The sequence below is a fragment of the Equus asinus genome, chromosome 2 (genome assembly GCF_041296235.1).
Source record: "Equus asinus isolate D_3611 breed Donkey chromosome 2, EquAss-T2T_v2, whole genome shotgun sequence".
NCBI lineage: Eukaryota > Metazoa > Chordata > Mammalia > Perissodactyla > Equidae > Equus > Equus asinus.
In genome coordinates, this window is record NC_091791.1 from 176,505,179 (window position 1) to 176,524,848 (window position 19,670).

Genomic DNA, 19,670 nt, shown 5'->3' on the forward strand with positions numbered 1-19,670 from the left:
CACAATGTCATTAACAACGTGACCTCAATAAAACAAAGATTAAAAAAGAACAAAAGAAAATCAGTAAGCTAAAGTGGCTCCAGAATTCTCAAATGAGTATTTTCACAACTGTCCATTTATAAGAGGTACTCTCTTGAAATTCAGAATTTTTATCTACTTGGGAACTGAGTCAGCACTGCCTTGCCTTCTTCATTTCTCCTCATGGTTATTTATTTTTTTTTAAAGATTTTATTTTTTTCCCCAAAGCCCCCCGGTACATAGTTGTATATTCTTCGTTGTGGGTCCTTCCAGTTGTGGCATGTGGGACGCTGCCTCAGCGTGGTCTGACCAGCAGTGCCATCCTCATGGTTATTTTTCCTTCAGCCTATCTGACATAGAAGATCCCTCAGCATGCAAGGTTGTAAAGGCATTTGTTTTTGGCTGGAGGTTTCAGGGCGGGGGGGGGGGGGGGGGGGGGGGTGTGTACTCAGTAGCCTCAGGCCCCTCCTGAAAAGTCTGGAAGCAGCCAATCCCAAACTTTGGCCTTCAATTCCAGCTCTGGCAATTACTAGCCATGTGACCTAGGGCAATGGCTTTGAGCCTGTTTGCTCCTCTGTAAAATGAGGATAGTATGTAACATGCACATCTTATAGAGAAGACTAAAATACGTAAAATGCTCAACACAATGCCAGGAACTAAATCAGTATTCATAAATTGCGGTTATCGCTGTCGTCGTCGTCGTCCTCGTTGTCTGGGAAGACAGCATTGTTCCTGAGGTCAGGTGTGCTCTTGCCAAATGTCACTTGCCTTATTCTCCAGTTCTTAGATTTCTCTCTGGCTCAAAGATGTAGCTGTTCCATTTCTATGCCTGTGGTCCAGTTAGCTTACCCAAGGTGAGTCTAGGTGTGTATGTGTACGTAAGGGTAGTAATTCCTAATATGGACACCAATTTTAAAATTTAATTTCAGGAATTCTATTAAAAAAAACTACCACCTTCATGCTCAGACTAATTTACACTGGAGAAATTCCAGGCTCAGTTATTACTTACTGAATATTAACATTTTTCTAACTGTAAAACTAATTTCCTTAATATGATCCTAGATAATGTTTAATTTGGATAAAGTACATATCATTTTGGATGAGATGGTGTTAAATGGCTGCATTGTGGAAACGAATCGGGCAAGAATTCTTGCCCCTCTACTAATTCTTGATAAGATGTCAGAAAGCTGAATAATGGAAGGCTCTGCCAGACAACATCAGCGTATAAGAAACGAGAACACCACAGAACACCGCTCAACATCTGCAGCCCAAAGAATCCGCAAGACCACACACTGCAAGACATTTTAAATAAGTGTTCCCCACAGTTCCTCAATGGAAAACAAAATTGTATTTTAAAATATGATGTACAAAGAAAAATTTTCTCTGAGAGTTTTATTTTCTAACCATAAGCTTTCTTTTTCCCATTTGTTTAAATTTTGTTGAGTACCAAGGGAACCTTTTTTGGTCTCTGCTTCCTTTTGCAAATTAGATTTAGGAATAGCAGCATGAGGTGGGAAGAAAGTGTGGTAGCTCTCCATCAGCCAATAAAATTTTAAAATTGACTTAAATACACATAGCACTTGGAGTAATATTGTTTTCTGAATGTCATCTTTTTCCTTAAAAAGTCAACACTTTACTGTATTGTGTACCTAATGAAAACTACAGAATTAAATTTTATTTGCCAGTTTCTAAAAGCCTGATATCCATTTTCTGGGCACTTGGCAATTACAATGCCGTCATGAAATTAACTCTACAGAGAATGTTACTACTGAATAATGAATGGTTAAACGGTAACAGAGAGCCTTACAACTATCCTTTATGCCATATTGTAAAGGGTTTGCATTAATTTGTAAGTGAAATTTACTGAATGCAAGAGAATACCTGTTTAGGTAGGCATGAAATGAATCCTTCTCCCCACAACCTAACTCTTATTCCTTCCACTCCTCCTACTGGAATGTCTTGAAGGAAAGAAAACTGCCAAGTCACTATAGACGACCAATGCCCTGATCCTCCCAAACCCTTCTCTACGCTTTTGCTGCTTTGTCAACAGGAGAACAGACAGAACTGTCTTAAGTGAAAGCGTGTTTATGTGCATGTCCGGGGCGGAGGGCAGGTGCAAGGGAGGAAACACAATTACAGTCTTGGTACATTAAGCTATTGTGCCATCCTATGGAATTCCAAGAGTTCTTTCATCTACAACACTCTGTCCTCCAAAAGAGAACATAAATGGACATTCTAGACAGTGATCATTCCTTCAGTAGTGTGGTTTTTTCCTCTCTCGTGTGTGGAAGGAGGGATTTTGTTTAAATTCTTTACTTCATCTGTTTCTAAAAGTCTACTTACATATTTCAAAGTTTGCATCTATAAAGGCAACCAATCAATAATGGACTCCAAAAGCAAACCCAAGTTGTTTTGGACTCCAGAGGCCGAGGGAAGGCTTCTGACCTGCTAGAACAGTGGGTGCTATGTGTGTACAGGTCCACCCTGGCATTAGGGAGTGCGGGCCGGGGAAGCCTCGTCTCAATCAGAGAGCTCTGGAGGTCTTTCTGAGACTATGAGTTGGGAAACACTGTCCTAGTTGGAGGCACTTAATCAGTAGCACATTCAGGTAACTGAAACTGGTACACCAGAAGTAACTAGGGAGTGAACAAAATTAATTTTTGGGTCACACCAAAATAGCACTTTGAATAACATCTTGGCACAGATTTCAGTACCTTGAGAGAATTAAAAAATGCTATGTGGGCAGCACAGGAGAAAATACTCCAGAACCTAGTATACATGGAGACCCTAGTAGATGTCCCATACACTTGACTCCTGCAAAGTGAACTGCAATGTGACTGTCTGTTCTCACAGGCTGTGTCATCTCAGCTGAACTGTGATTACCAGCTTTGAGAGATTTTCATACTCATGACTTTTTTTTTTTTTTGAGGAAGATTAGCCCTGAGCTAACATCTGCCGCCAATCCTCCTCCTTTAGCTGAGGAAGACTGGCCCTGAGCTAACATCCGTACCCATCTTCCTCTACTTTCTATGTGGGACACCCACCACAGCATGGCTTGCCAAGGAGTGCCATGTCCGCACCCGGGATCTGAACCGGTGAACCCCGGGCCTCCGAGAAGCAGTATGTGCAAACTTAACTGCTGCGCCACGGGCCGGCCCCTAAAAGGGCCATTTGGCTAAATCAGGCCTAGAGACATTTCTTTCACCTAAATGCAGAGATGTGATGGAAATAGCAAATCCTGGTGTGGTTTCTTTTCATACTAACACAACATTCAAAGAAAATCATTCTTAGATCTTAGACGTACACATCCCTGCAGATACAACGGTAAGTAGTGGATCTGGTGCTTAAAAAGTTAATAAAGTGGCCGACCCTGTGGCCAAGTGGTTGAGTTCATGTGCTCCACTTAGGCAGCTCAGGGTTTCACCAGTTCCAATCGTGGGCGTGGACATGGCACTGCTCATCAGGCCATGCTGAGAGGGCGTCCCACATAGCACAACCAGAGGCATTTATAACCAGAATATACAACTATGGACTGGGAGAGAAGGAGGGAAAAAAAACAAGAAGATTGGCAACAGATGTTAGCTCAGGTGCCAATCTTTAAAAAAAAAAAGTTAATACAAATAACCTGGCCATTTTTAGCTGAAGAATCCTTTAAGATATAACACATTTGTTGGATCACAAGCATGTGAACATATATTTCTTCTAGCTTTCCAATTTCAGTAAGTGTATTTACTGTCGAAAACTACATTTCTTCATTTAGTAATTTCAAAAACCTAAATCTCAATAGTTCAAAATGAAAAGTATCTGGTTAAGTTCTTAGATCTGACGGTTGCAGTGAAATAGTCACACGACACAGTTTTGTACGCTGCAAACATTTTAATGATTATTGTTGAGCATACATTTTGGAAATTTTTTACTTCAAACTGCAACAAGTTAAATAAATGTTTATAATATACAAAGAAAATACAACCAAAAGTAAAACTTGCTTCAAGTGTGCCCTGCGCCTAGACCAGTGTCCCCCCGCAATGTATCTTTATTTTCGAGCTGCACAAACACACTCAAGAATTTGATCTTTATAGTATGGCATTTAGGAAATAAAAATATACTCCCACCTCAAAGAAATAAAAAGGTTGTGCATGATTATATGCCAAACAAAAGAGAGAACACTAGAATACTCTGATAGTGCAGGCATCAGTAAAAAGGAAAAGAAAAAGCTTGAGATGCTCATTAACTCTCTCTGTTTTAAGGAAGCAGGATTTTTGACCAAGTAGCTTAAAAGCCAGCAAAACAGGGATCAGTGATGGCAACTGTAGTGTATGAAGTATGAAATGACAAACTTTACACAAGTACACTGCTAGAATTCCCCAGTGAACACTGAGGATCTGAGGCGCTGCTCTTTGGGACAGTCAAGTAGGACCCCCTTATTCCAGTCACATGAGCCCTTAGAGCAACACAGTGTTCTGTGCCATATACTTGCTGGCTGGGTAGTTAAAGGATTTCTTTTGTCATTAGCAGCTAACGAACTTATTCCACATGTTCTTAAAGCCTTAATGGTGGAAAAAAGGCAAGTGTCATTAGCGTGGAGGATCATATACTTCTCTGCACACAAACACAAGAGGTTTCACTAGTATTTTAAAGTCTCTATGATGTCTCCCATCGCACTTCAAAGCTCAATTGAGATGAAAGCCTTTCTCCATTGTAGCAGCTAGCAGGCGCTCTCTCATGATCTCCTCCGAAGAATATTCTGGCAACTTTAGATAATGCACACACGTATTCACTGATGGATAGCTTGCATCAGTAGCATCAACCTACAGAAAGAATAGTGAAAGTAACAGAAGACCATGACTTTAAATATTTCCTTCAATCCCTAAGTAACTAAATTCCATTTGGATTCCCCATTAGCTGGAGTTTGTACCTTGCGTACAACCGTGAGCCTGGGATGCAGGTTAGCCAGTCCACCTGGGGGTAGCGTTGAACAACCAGTGGTAAATTGCAAGAATGCTTTCCTTTCGTCTGAAGACATACCACATAAAACCCTTACGAACCTCAGGAAACCAGGACTAAAAGAAGAAAAATACAGTTATATTGATTTGACAGCTGATTTAAATGAAAACACTACCACTACTTTGTAAGCCAGCAATAACCCAAAAGACAAACCCACAGGTCAGAAGAACAGCACTGTCTGGAGACTGTTGGGTAAGTGTGAAATGAGCTGATAGAAACTACTTTAAAAATACCTTCAAAGACTATCTTGTACTTTTAAATGCTAAGAACTGAAACACCGATGGAGCACAGGGATCAAATAGGCAACAAAAGCCAGCAACTCGGAGAAGCTCATGGTGCACTTGCATAAGTCATCCAAATATGGCTAAATTACCAAAGGGGGTCTGAAACAATCCATTTTTGTTACAGTGAAATAAACTACCATTATATGCCACAACACGGATGACTTCCATAACCATAACGTTAAACCAAAAGAAGCCAGACCTTAAAGAATACATATTGCATGATTTCATTTATTAAAGTTCAAAAGCCAGCAAAATTAATCAATAGGAATAGCAATTAATGACTAGAAAGGAATACAACAGAGAAGGGGTCTTCTGGACTTGTGTCCTATTCTGGGTACCAATTACACAGATATGTTCATTTTGTGGAACTTCTCCAGGCTGTACATGCAATATGTGCACTTGTCTGTTACAATTCAATAAAAAATTTACTTTAAACCCTGCTATATGAACAATGCTAGGTTTAAAATAACTCATAATATTCTCATTTATGTTCATTTGTGAACTTTTAAAAAAAAGGAATATGAGGCCTTGTCATCTTAAGAAATCTTAGTGGTATAAAAGAAAAAACAGCTGAGGAACTGTTCTAGATTAAAAGCATATCACAACTGAATGCAGTTTCCTGATGTGGGGGTTATGGCGGGGAGGGAAATGCTATTAAGGACATTACTGGAATAATCAACAAAACTGGAATGTGGACCATAGATTAGTAGCTAATAGTATGGCATCATGAATTTGCTAGCTAATGTGGATATGTGGGAGAATACCCAGACTCTCAGGAAATGTCCACTAAACTGTTACAGAGTAAAGGGACAGGATATCTGCAATATATTCTCAAATGATTCAGAAAAAATTGTGTGTCTGTGTATATAACTAGAGAGAGAATATCAAGGAAATAAATACAGCAAAATGTTAAATATTGGTGAATCTGAGTAAAGGATATACATGGGAATTCTTTCAACTATTCTTCTACTTTTCTAAAAGTTTGAAATTATTTGAAAATAAAGGTTAATACAAAATCAGTAAAGCCCAAGGGTTTATAATTTACCCAATTTTTAAAAGAATGAACAATGAAAATACAGTGAGAAAAGGAATCTTAACATCAGCTAAGACTCAGCTGTCTTTCTGTGTAAACTCAGCCTTACTAATGGATATGCCTCTTGGTAATGGTTAGACTTAACTGCTTTAACACTTACTTTATGAATGTAACTTACTGAGTCATAGTTGTTTGTAGAGATCAACCTGTCATTTGATTTTGGGACAAACAATTCTGTTGATCTTAGAAAATAACCAACACACACCTGTCACGTGTATAACCCAACTTAGGTTCAGTATAATTGATAATATCCTCTGCTGCCCAGGATGGCGACTGGTTTCCACAAAGAATCATTTGGACTTCTTCATGGCTGAAGGAACTTAATTTCTCCATTGGAAAAACTTTATTAAACCCATCTACATTATACACACAGCAAAAAAACAAAACACGCAATTCAGTTTCTAAGTTACAATTTCAAAATACCAAATTTCAACTCAAAATACCCAATATCAACTAAATGCACCGACAATGAATAAAATACTAATAAATGTTTGAAAAAACAAATATAAATTAGCTTGAAATAAAAACTTTTTTAAGTTTTAAGGGTTTTAAGTACAGAAATCTCTGCTTAATATCACAAATGTAAACAGAGACAGAATATTCAGTCACTATGGTCAGTGGTCAAATTCTAATCTTAATTTCCCAACCAGCACTTTGTAATATACAAGCCAATCAAAGCTGTGTTCTCATTTTAAAAACCAGTAAGTGATAAACAGTCTAATATATTATGTTTCTATCTTCACTAGAAGAACTCAGGTACTAAATGATTTCATTTATCCTGATCATATAATGTGGAAAGAATGTAACCTTACATCCGCTTACAAATGAAGAAATGGAGGCCAAAAGTCGGTCACCCATTACTCAGGAGGAACAAGCTGAGGGTATGCTGCAGCTAGAGAATATTCCAACCTATTCTGGGTACTGTCCAGGACCTAACTATCTAGAAGACAAAAAACTAGAGGGCAAATCTAGAGCTTACCAGTAGTTTTTAACCACAGCAATGTACTAATTTCAACGGTCTCAAAGTAAAAGGAAAGGGATTAAGCTAAGGAGCCTTAACTATTACCTCTAAAGGCTTCCATCTGTTTCTGAATACCCGTATGCATACAAAAGTCAAACATCAAATCCACATATTCTTCTGCATTATCCATTGTTATCATCTGCAAAGGAAATTTTGCCAACATTATTGTTAATATCCAGGAACAGTTCAGTAGCACCTGGTACAAGTGGCCTCATTAAGAGGATAATTCTGAACTTACAATTATATCAAAAGCAAAATTTTTACCTCATCTTCACCACTTGGCTTGAGATCCACAGCTGTAAAACCATATATTCTTGAGGAAGGGCAAAACTGGAAATTTAAACTGGCAGGACAAAAAAATGATTAGATTAACTAACATTCAGCTACCATTACTCTTTGATTTTTTTTTTTTTTTTTTAAAGATTTTATTTTTTCCCCATTTTCTCCCCAAAGCCCCCCGGTACATAGTTGTATATTCTTCGTTGTGGGTCCTTCTAGTTGTGGCATGTGGGACGCTGCCTCAGCGTGGTCTGATGAGCAGTGCCATGTCCGCGCCCAGGATTCGAACCAACGAAACACTGGGCCGCCTGCAGCGGAGCGCGCGAACTTAACCACTCGGCCACGGGGCCAGCTCCTTGATTTTTATAATATCGCTGCGAAAACCGTGAACGCCTCCCTTCTCCAACAATAAAATCAGTTTACTAGCTTAAATGTTAAATTTGAAGCATTTTTAAATTAAAAACTCTGTGCACAAAAACTATTAAGCCAACTGTTACCAAACCTGGCTTTGTAAACACTGCATGAAACCACCACCTTTCCATATGTCATTTTACCCTTATGGCACAAAATTAATGAACTAAAGATTTTTCCAATGAATTACGGCAGCAACATGTTGACAAGACTTTTTTTCTTCAAGAAGAAATTGTTGCTTCACTGAAGTTATTCATGCTGTGCCCCTATCCTGCCCCAAATCAAACCGAGTATGAGGGAGGGAGGGAAGGCGGACAAAGGGAAAGCCAGACTTGCAGTCAACCCAAAATCACTGTGAAAGGTACCAAGGGCATAATAATTACATGTATGTAAATTCATAGAATTTTGTCAAAAGATCCTCAGCATCTGAGTTAGTTAATGCAGCCATTCGGGATAAGGCTTACATACAAAGCAAACTATTTTGAGCTTTGGCAAGTAGGCTATATATATATATTAGCTAATGAATTTGTCAAAATATTTCTGGCTTTGGACTTTTTACACAAGATACATACGTTTATCATATTTGATAAATCAGACACATTTTCAGAGGTCTGATGATTAATAAACTATATTCTGGTATTCCGAGTGTTATCTTTATAATATTAATAAATCAAAGGTTCAAATTAATAATCAATATTTCCTATAGCATATTATGGTTCTTAACAGACTGTTTACTCATATATTGCAAATTAGTGGGGGCAAAGAAACAAACGCTTTAGAAGTTCTTCATCCTTTAGGTTAAAGAACGTACAAACAGAGCTTACCCTAAATCCTCTATGCTAAGTGGAGGCCCAGATCCTGATGGATTCTTCAGTACTAGTTCTTGTAATTTTGTGTTCTTCTCATCTTCAGAAAGACCTTTGTTGCTTAAAATCTGGCGCCTCTTGATAGCAAGGTCTTTAATTTCTTTTAAAAATCTGGCTCTGTGTGGGTTTACTAGTTCAAAGTCTTCCCAAGTTAAAATTCCATTAAACCAAGCTGGGGGTTTTGGTTTAGGGGGATCTAGAATAAACTCTGATTTTGAATCCTCTTCAAAGCTTCCTACTGAGAGTGAATCATGACCTTCTTCTGTAGAAGCTTCAGACTGACTTTCAGTACAATGTAAGTCTCTATCACCTCGGGATTCATAAATCAGTTTACTCATATTGCTTTTAATATCACCCATACACATAAGTTTAAAGAAAGGTTTAGAAATAGGTAAGTCCACAAGTCTGTTGTCTTGAATGCATTTGGCCAAGAAAATTCCAAGGAAATGAAAGAGTTTTGTGATCCTTTCAAGCTCATCACTATCTTGTGGGAATGGTGCCGTGAACAGTCCGCACGATCTCTGCACATAGTATCCAGGAGGTTTTAATCCACCTCCAAGATCAACCTAATTTTTTAGAAGGAAAAATGCAAATAAAATTAAACAAAAGATCCATAAACATTAAACATCATCAATTTAGATATCTAAAAGTATTTATATACACGTTATTAAATAGTTCTTGATGACCAAATTTTATCCTTTAAAAACATTTTAATAATATCAAGATTATTCAATAATAGAGTCATGAAAGCATAACCTATTTTTAACATTTTCCAAAAGCAAAATCACAAATGAAATCACAAAATGGGAAATGAGTCTTACGTGACGAGATTCGTCATCTGGAAAGTTATCATCACAAAGCCAAGCTCCCAAATCAGTTCTCTGGAATTCCGCTGCCACAAGAGCATAAAACTCTAATGTGGGGCCCAAGCCAGTTCCTTCTTCTCCTAAAAATTCAACCTAAAATGAACAAATAAATTATGAGGAACAAGTGAGCTTACAAAAAACTTTTAAATGATCTCATTCTTGCAAAAATTTGCCATATCCAATCCAATAATATATATTTTTTATAGCAGCAGTATATTATAAGCAACGCAGAAGTTTTATTCTAGTTTTCCTAAAGAATGTATTTGTTGTACACTATTACATGTTTAAACACTGTGGTGACCATTGTTCATCATTAATTTACTTCTCACAACAATCCTACAAAATAGATTATCATTTTGTTTTTACACCAAAGGAAACCAAATTTCAGATGAAAATGTTAAATCATTTGCTCAAGGAAATGATGGTATACAGATGTGTATGTGTGTCTGTTAACACCAAAACCTAAACTCTCCCACTTATTTCTGACTTTAGGCAATCACTTTACAGGTTTTTATCCATACTCTACGTGTTCTGAAAATGATTTGAGGTGGCTTACAAAAACATATAGTGCATGGTAAAAAAAAATAATAATAATTGAGGATTATCTATGTTAGAGGAATATATGGGTAGGAAAAATAAGACGAAGGCAAAGAAAGTTTAAAGTGACAGCCATAAGCTTTATATATTTTCTAGATGTATATTATATTTGTCATGATCAGTCTGTGTCCAAAAGATAAATAAACCAGCTGGTTCACACCTGTGAGAGGGGAGATATTTCCTTCATTGTCCTCCATATAAGGAATAATAAGTATATAGCATATAGTCAACAATGCCCACAACAAATCTCTATAGTAAATATACTGAATTTCATACTGCTATCTGCTATGACATCTCTAAGTACAGACCAATGACATAACAACAAGCACAATTTAAATGAAACAATACTACAAAACGCTGTGCTCCAGAAATGCAGCTATCTAATAGCATAGCTTAATATAAAGGTAAAATTTAGAGAATCAAAAAGAATCCTTTGTGAGTACTATTACTCAGTCCAGGCTTTAAGAAATGCGTAGTGTCCTTCAACTAGACCAAGCACTTTCCCATCTCAAGAGGGAAGATATTCTCTGTGCTCGTTAAGTCACAAGATCCTACACCTGAGGAAGTGAGCTGACATCCTCTTTTGAAAGATGATCTGCAAGAGAAGGCCTTTGCATTGAGGGCAGAGAAATCCCTCTTCACGTCTATCTCATGCAGTTTTTATGCAGCAGAATAAACAGGATGGCTGGTTCTGTCAGTCCTGCACATAAAAAGAAATTTTATGAGGTACCTCAAGAACTGATTTGCGATCTGCATGTATTTGCATGACATTCTCAGCCCATTCCATCAGCGATTCACCCCGTGGAACTTTTACTCTCTCATGCTTGAGACGACCGACTCGAAACTCCCCAGGATCATCTCGCCTTACACTACTTGTGGTCCTTGTTCTTTCCACAGTGGCTTCTCGTCGGTTTTGTAACCACACTATTGCTCTGAAATAGAAAAATGTCTATGTGACTGGAGCACACAGCAACAGCTGGATGTATTACTAAACCAGCAACATAATTCAAAGACTTAAGGATTTTTTAAAAATAGTATTTTATCAGGTGATTAAAATATAATCATGTTTTTATTACATAAATTATTGCTTCCTCTCATAAGCTAAAATATATAAACCCCTTTCATTGTAATCTTCCTTAAACTGAGAAAGTATTGAGTCTATACTTTTCCCTCTTTATTTTAGCAATTAGTAGATCAAAACAAAGGTCTGTGGTCCAACTACACATAACACATAAAAATACAGCCAGTCATAATACATAAAAATATAGACAAACATTTCCTAACTATCAGAGTAACTAAAAAATGGTTAAGCTATCTTTATTACTATGATACAAACTGAAAGCCACTATTAAAATGGTATTGCAGGGTGCTGGCCTGGTGGCATAGTGCTTGGGTTTGCATGCTCTGCTTCAGTGGCCCAGAGTTCATGGGTTTGGATCCTGGGTGCTGACCTACACACTGCTCATTAAGCCATGCTGTGGTGGCATCCCACATACAAAATAGAGACTGGCACAGATGTTAGGTCAGTGACAATCTTCCTCAAGCAAAAGGAGGAAGACTGGTAACAGATGTTACCTCAGGGCCAATTTTCCTCACCAAAAAAAAATAGTAATAATAAAAATAAATTTAAAAAAGATATTGTGATTTTAAAACATTTTCTTTTTAACAACATAGCACTAACCCATCCTGGGGTGGGAAAATCTTTTTGTTCTGTTCTTTTTCTTTTTTTTTTGAGGAAGATTAGTGCTGAGCTAACATCTGCCACCAATCCTCCTCTTTTTGCTGAGGAAGACTGGCCCTGAGCTAACATCCATGCCCATCTTCCTCTACTTTATATGTGAGATGTCTGCCACAGCATGGCTTGACAAGCGGTGCCATGTCCGCACCCAGGATCCAAACTGGAGAACCCCGGGCCGCTGAAGCAGAACGTGTGAACTTAACCACCGCACCATGGGGCCAGCCCCAAGGGGTGGGAAAAATCTTGAACTAGGAATAAGGAGATGAAAGATTTACTCTCATTGTGCTAACAACTCTTTGGTAATCTCCGGCAAATCAGCTAAGTACTGCGAGAATCAATTTCCTCATCTATAAAACAAAAATCATAAGCAACGCTATTGATCACAATAGGCCTGCAGTTCCATGTGTACAAATGCTTTATAAATGGCATAAAATGGTAAAACAGTGTAACTTCTCAGGGAAACAAACAGCTCTATTTAAAATTGTAACACTTTTACATCTACTTTAAAAGTACTCTGGGGGGCTGGCCCCCTGGCCGAGTGATTAAGTTAGTGTCCTCTGCTTCGGCCACCCAGGGTTTCCCCAGTTCGAATCCTGGTTGCAGACATGGCACCGCTTGTCAAGCCTTGCTGAGGTGGCATCCCACATGCCATAACTAGAAGGACCCACAACTAAAAATACACAACTATGTACTGGGGGCCTTTGGGGAGAAAAAAGGAAATAAAACCTTTAAAATAAATAAATAAGTAAACGAAAGTACTCTGGGTACTCAATCATTCAAGTATTTATTGAGCATCCACAATGTGCTATACACTGCTTTAGGAACAGCAGCTAGAGCAGTGAACAAAATAGCCAGAAATTTCTGCCCTCATGAAACTTTCATCTAGTGGAAGGGGATAGAAAAACAAAAGTAAGTAAAATATGTAATATGTTAGATGGTAGTAACAGAAAAATGATGGTCAAAAGGAAGATATGTTTCAACGCCATCAAAGCTATTTGCAAGCATTTAATTCGGTATTCCTGGGAATTTCAGCAATTAATTTATGCAAGCTACCTAAGACCTGTACAGTACATGCTAGGTGATGGAAAGTACTCCAATCCACTCTACTCCAAGAGAGCAGATATCCAATCAGAAACAGAAAAATGTTTAAATGTTGACAACTCTTTCCAAGAAAACAGGATAATATATCTCCTCCATTGGTCTTGATATAAAGAATATTTGTACATTTTGGGTTTATGTAACATAAAAGAATATATATATATTTATTCTAAAACTGTAAGAGGATACACTTCTTACCTTGACGCACCAAATGCTGTGCATGTGAAATAAAGCTGTCTAGTTTCAAACGGTATCAGGAAAGGGCACTTGCTGGTTAATTGTTCACACCAGTCTGGCAGAGCCCCACTTGCCAATGCCAAGGGCTCCTGCAAATGAACACATGACAATGTCTTAAGGCAACTATTTAAAAAGACAAAAAGGAGTCAATTCTTAAATGTAAATTAAACAAATGAATGCAATGGACTATATGGGCCAAATCATTGAATCAAAGGGGAGGAAGTGGAAAACGAAAGAGAGGCAATACTCTGAAAGTCCAACATTACAGGTTGAAGAGTTCAACTATCTGATTTTATTACCTCAATTTGCTGCAAAATTTTTGTTGTGATTTTTTTGCTAGTGAATTCATCTGGCGGAAAAGTAAACTGAGGCTGCTCATCACCTTCTGTAAAATTAATAAAATTAATAACAATATAAACTGACTTGCTTTTAAAACTGCCACAGAAATGAAACAAGGCTTCTTACAGACCTTCTTGGGATATTCTTGAATAAGGGTCACTTGCAACTATATACAGAATACGCAGAAGCTGAAGGACGTCTTCTACTCCACAAGAATTCTGTCCATTGCCTGCTTTGGCCTGAGGTTGTTCTTTTGTCAAACTGAGGATATCACTACTTTGAAGAGTTGAAATGGCCCCCTGGTTTAAGCCAGACTTTGTTCCATGCTCACAAAAATCCTACGGAAATAATTAACAAAACTGGCCATTACTCATGTTTTCAAGAAAAACAATACATCAATCCTATTAGTATTACTTTGAAAAGGCTGGAATTTTTCAAAGAACTGCCTTCTATTTAAATAAAAACAGTATCACCCAAGTAGAAAATCGATGCATTCTAGACCATTAAAATTCCCAAATAAAACTACTATAAGCCACAGTTAAAACTATGTACTTAGACCCAATGCCACAAACCATGTTGGAAATTTTAGCATTGGCATATTAACAATATTAATACAACCCCGTTTTTTTAGTATGCCCCAATGAAACTCTCTTCCTTAAGAATCTTTAAAAGCTGCAAAACAAAGCACAAAGCCATTCCCAATCAAAACAGTGTTTTGATGCCAATATATACCTTATATGCAGCTATGAGCTGAGAACAATTTCTGTTTTTCCTAATACTTTTATTAGTGCCAGTTAATTTCCAGTGGCGCAGGAAAGCGGCGTCTGCATTCTTCTGCAGGTAGGTTATCAAGTCATTCTTTGGTAATTCATCAGTGCCAAGGTACTGTTCCACATGCTCTATAGACCAACAACCCTACAATAGGAAAAACCAAATGTTGGCCTTTCCTGATTATCAAGTCTATGCTATTTTACATGCATTACACAAGGTAGCTTTAAGATCATGCATTTAACCTAATCTAAAGAATTCCATGTTAGTGATTTTCCCCTCAAATGTGCAACTGAAATACAGTTTTGGTTGTTTTTTTTTTTACTTAAGGAGCCAAGATTAAGACCCATTTCCTAACTTACCATTTTTCCATTTTCCTTTTCTTTGTCTGAATCCTTCATTTCTCTGTACATGATTCTAAACAAGAAGATATTATTCAAGTTAATTCATAAGTCAAATAATTTGTGATTATTTCCAATAAGACTTCAATTCTTTAAAAAATATATGAATGATGCTATTCATTAGCCATATGCTTACATTAAACATTGAACTCAGGGAGAATCTTTAAGAAAGAAATATTAATTTGTTAAACAGAGGGAAAAGCAGAAATCATATTCCTGAAAAAGAGTTATGGTTTATAAATTTAGCATTACTGCACAGAAAACATAGAACTATGCATAGCACCGTTCAAGCCTAGAACTTTTAAGGTATGAAGTACTATGCTGTACCATGTGTTATAACTCTCATATGCTGTTGTAAAAATAAAATGAGATGAGGAATGGTTTGCTTCTGTGTCTAGATGGAAAGAAGGATAAGAATAACAAGGACCAGGAGCGCTTATGTTCGTGTAAGGCAGCTGAGATCAAATTTTAAACTCCAATAAAAACTGAACAGAATGCCATGATGTCTGTCTATCGCAAAAGGACCTGGATTATTTTATTGGACACTATGTAAGATTATCAATGTTGTTAAGAGAACATCAGAAAAACATACTAACAAAAGTTATATAAGGATGATTATGATTATTTATATTATTAAATAATAATAAATAATTATAGGTAATATTTACTCAGTGCTTTGTACATTCCAGACAGTATTAAAAATACCTTATATATATTAATTCATTGATTCCTCACAACTACTCTCATTTTACAGATTAGATTAGGAAAGTGAGGCACTTAAATGGTAAATAAATTTCCCCAAGGTCATTGATAATTATTTATTGAATGAATGAATGATCAAAGAGAGGCAGGCTTAACTCACAGGCCCCAAAACAAATAAATAGAAAATATTTAGTACAAAGACTTCAACAATTATTACATAAGGAACAGTCTAGATTATTTCTAAAGTTCCTTCCAGTTCTAAGTCAGAAATGCTCTTATCTGTTCCTGTAAACTAACAAGCCAAGAACCAAATCTCTTCTGTTCCTTTAGTCCAAAATATAGAAATACAATGCTTCTTGGCTCATATACTATGAAAATATTTACTTAAAACATGAAGTTAAAATCTCTTACGTGTATGTTGGCTCCCAAATACGCCTAAGTTTGTCTGATTTCACATTGCCATTACAGGACAATTGAAGCAATTTTTGTACATAATAAAAGATGGTTGATCTGAAATTAGTGAGTGGTAATTCAACTTCACGAGTTGTTCCAAGACCCGTTACTTTCAACGTGAGGGCTAAGCGAGGTGACGGAGTACATTCAACTTCTTCCAAGAGCTCTGAATGAGGTGTTCCTAAAAATATGGAAAACGTGAAAAACAATTACACTAAAACAAGCAGTCCAGAAAGAACTGTGCACCAGACGCAAGGCTATATGAAATTTAAACTCTTCTGCCATATATTAGCTAAAGATGCCAGCTACTTAAGACTCTTCTGGCCTCAACATTTTTGTTTTTTTAAAAAATAGGAATAATACACCACCTAGGTTACTTAAAGACTAGAGTAGAATTTATGCGTATAATATGAATCTCTCATTTTTATTAGGAAACACATGATAACGGTCTGAATAGTTCAGAAATGTTTTATTTTTATAAATAAGAAAACTAAAATTACTCATAATTCTACATTCAGAGAAAACCACATACTCTGGTCAAGCTTTTGCTTATGTCGAAAGAGTGGGGTGTGAGGTAAACACACACAAACACAATTGGGTTCCTAATATATTTGGTGGTGTACTCTCATCTTTTTTATTAGCTCAGGAATCTTTTCCTCACAGGACATACAGTCTTCTCAAGTATTTTATTCACTGCATGACATTCCACTGTACCTTAATTGAACCATATGCCTCTTATTAGACATAATGAAGGTCATTTCCAATTTTTGACAATATAAATAATACTTCAGTAGCCATCAATGTATACAAATCTGGGTGCAGAGCTAATATTTCCTTAGTATAAATTTCAAGAAGTAAAAATACTTTATCAGAAAATAAGAAATATATTGCCAAAGAGCTCTACAGAAAATTTAGACCTACTTATACTCCCCTAGAATAGGTTTTCCTTTTCGAAGGGGCTTTGGAATGTGATTCACCATAGAACATTATACTACAAAGTGTACCTACTTTCATATTTAACATGAGTATCTTTCTATCAAGTAAAAAGTACATTCTACACTTAATCAACATTTCAGTCTTCTTTAAGGATAATTATACTGATTACAATTAGCTGACATTTATTGAGGCACAAATCAAGGACCAGGCGAGGCACTTTATACATTTTACTTCATTTAATCCTTTTAACTACTTTGTCAAACTATTATTTCGCCCACGTAAGAGATGAGGAGATTCAGGCTTACAAAGATTCGGTGATTTGCCCAGTGTATTAGTTCCTATTACTACTGTAACAAATTACCACAAACTGGGTGGTTTAAAACAACCCAAATTTATTATCTTACAGTCCTAGAGATCAGAAATCTAAAATGGGTTGGTGGCAGGGCTTTGGTAGGCTTTAGGGAAGAATCTGTCCCCTGCCTCTTCTAGGACCTAGGGGCTGCTCATATTCCTTGGCTCCCGGCCCCCCATCACTCTGATCTCTGCTTCCTGTTGTCAGATCTCTGTCTCTGACTCTGACCTTCCGGCTCCCTCTTATGAGGACACTGGTGATTACACTGGGTTACCCAGATAATCCAGGATAACCCCCACCTCAAGGACCTTTATTTAATCGTATCTGCAAAGTCTCTTTTGTCATATTAAGGTAACATATTCACAAATTCTAGAGGTTAGGATCTACATATCTTTGACAGGTCATCAGCGTGCCTACCACACCCAAAATAAGAGTTGTAAGAGATGGAGTTGCCGTCCAGGCTGACCAGCTCCAGAGGCCATCACTGAAACCACTATACAGTTTTTCAAAGTAAAAGCTGAACAGGAATAATCCTTAGCACTTGTGATCCAGTAGAAAATAGAATATAAACCATCCACCTTTAAATGAGGCATTACTTTAAAAATTACACAAACACAAAACACAGTGTGTTTTTATGATACCATAATTTTCTCCCTTAAAAAAAATCTGTATTTTGAGGGGCCAGCCCGGTGGCGTAGTAGTTAAGTTTGCATGCTCTGCTTTGGTAGCCTGGGGTTCACGGTTTGGATCCTGGGCAGGGTGTTTGGATCCTGGTGGTGTCCCACATAGAAAATAGAGGAAGACTGGCACAGATGTTAGCTCAGCAACAATCTTCTCAAGCAAAAAGAGGAAGATTAGCAACAGATGTTAGCTCAGGGCCAATCTTCCTCACCAGGAAAAAAAAAAAACAACCTATTTTTTTTTTTTTAAGGACTTATGGCTGATATACAGTTTTTCCTGAAAACTTTTATTTATATCCTGCATATACAAGTAGCACCTTACTTTTCTGACTACATATAACTATCTTATTTGGTTTCTATTAAAAAATCACAGAAACTAAAACGTACTGTACCTGGGGGTGGAATTTCTAGATCAGTTGTCTGTTGGACGTTAGTGCGACCAGGTCTAGGATCAAAAGCAGGAACCAAAGCAGAAAACTGCCGCTTTAGCACATAATCATCATCCCATGTTCTCCGGCGTCCTCCTTTAGTTTCATACTCTTCTTCTTCCTATTACAATAAAATTTCACATATGGACAAACATTACAAGATAAAACTTTTCATTATTGCAAAAGTGATGTACTATCTATAAAATATGTTAAGTACTTCTCTACAGCTATTACACTTCCTTATTTAGCTATATTTCTTAAGCACAAAATGAGCCAACATAAACAAACATGTATAGCTACAAACATTTTTTAATGACTTCAGTTTATCAAAAATAAGCTGCATCAGTGATGGCTACACAAATCTACATGTGATAAAATGACAGAACCATACACACACACTGTATCAATGTCAATGTCCATACAACCTCTCTGTACTATCTTTTCAACTTCCTGTGAACCTATAATTATTTTTAAATGGTTTCTTTTTTAAAAATGTAAATTGCATTACATACTGAATTACATACAAAATGGATATAATGCTTGGGCATTGCTTTAAATAACTATGGGGCAAACAAATCAAACAAGTTTGACAAAGTGTTGATAACTGTGAAAGTCAAATGAGGGTTCTTAGGGATTCACTGCACTATTCTACTTCTGGCATGTATGAAAATTTCCATAATAAAAGCGTTTGTAAGGAACATTTTCTCCTCTCCTTCACTTTTACTATCAACAAAAAAGAGATGAATGGGGGCCGGCTTCGTGGCCAAGTGGTTAAGTTCGAACACTCCGCTTGGGTGGCCCAGGGTTTCGCCGGTTCAGACCCTGGGTACGGACCTAGCACCGCTCATCAAGTCATGCTGAGGCGGTGTCCCACACAGCAGAGAAAGAAGGACCTACACCTAGAATATACAACTATGTACTGGGGGGCTTTGGAGAGAAGAAGAAAAAAAAGGAAAAAAGAAGATTGGCAACAGATGTTAGCTCAGGTGCCAATCTTTAAAGAAAAAAGAGAGATCAATGCATTGTAAATGATGTAAATGTTTGATGCAATAATTTTTAAATAACGATTATGTATTTAGATGCACACACATACTCTATT

At 37.1% G+C, this 19,670-nt stretch overlaps 2 protein-coding genes across 17 annotated transcripts in view; one reads left to right on the plus strand and one right to left on the minus strand.

Moving 5' to 3' along the window:
• AP4S1 (adaptor related protein complex 4 subunit sigma 1) overlaps positions 1-1,712 on the plus strand; it is a 44,353-nt gene extending 42,641 nt beyond the window's left edge. For 6 of the 7 annotated variants that reach the window (XM_014857412.3, XM_070504204.1, XM_014857403.3 and 3 more), the window contains one exon: positions 1,081-1,712. In XM_014857412.3, coding sequence (XP_014712898.1) covers positions 1,081-1,209 — 129 coding nt within the window. In that variant the 3' untranslated portion in view covers positions 1,210-1,712. The remainder of the gene's footprint in view (positions 1-1,080) is intronic. The other variant, XM_070504208.1, reaches the window with a different exon arrangement.
• A 2,162-nt stretch (positions 1,713-3,874) lies between these two features.
• The window catches only part of HECTD1 (HECT domain E3 ubiquitin protein ligase 1), an 88,244-nt gene continuing 72,448 nt past the window's right edge, over positions 3,875-19,670 (minus strand). For 6 of the 10 annotated variants that reach the window (XM_070504195.1, XM_014857373.3, XM_070504192.1 and 3 more), the window contains 15 exons: positions 18,536-18,692; positions 16,134-16,356; positions 14,982-15,036; positions 14,584-14,766; positions 13,982-14,189; positions 13,812-13,897; positions 13,474-13,601; positions 11,170-11,371; positions 9,798-9,935; positions 8,935-9,542; positions 7,685-7,763; positions 7,466-7,559; positions 6,605-6,755; positions 4,934-5,078; positions 3,875-4,826 (listed from right to left, as the gene is read on the minus strand). In XM_070504195.1, coding sequence (XP_070360296.1) covers positions 4,689-4,826; positions 4,934-5,078; positions 6,605-6,755; positions 7,466-7,559; positions 7,685-7,763; positions 8,935-9,542; positions 9,798-9,935; positions 11,170-11,371; positions 13,474-13,601; positions 13,812-13,897; positions 13,982-14,189; positions 14,584-14,766; positions 14,982-15,036; positions 16,134-16,356; positions 18,536-18,692 — 2,595 coding nt within the window. In that variant the 3' untranslated portion in view covers positions 3,875-4,688. The remainder of the gene's footprint in view (positions 4,827-4,933; positions 5,079-6,604; positions 6,756-7,465; positions 7,560-7,684; positions 7,764-8,934; positions 9,543-9,797; positions 9,936-11,169; positions 11,372-13,473; positions 13,602-13,811; positions 13,898-13,981; positions 14,190-14,583; positions 14,767-14,981; positions 15,037-16,133; positions 16,357-18,535; positions 18,693-19,670) is intronic. The other 4 variants (XM_070504196.1, XM_070504194.1, XM_070504193.1 and 1 more) reach the window with 1 other exon arrangement.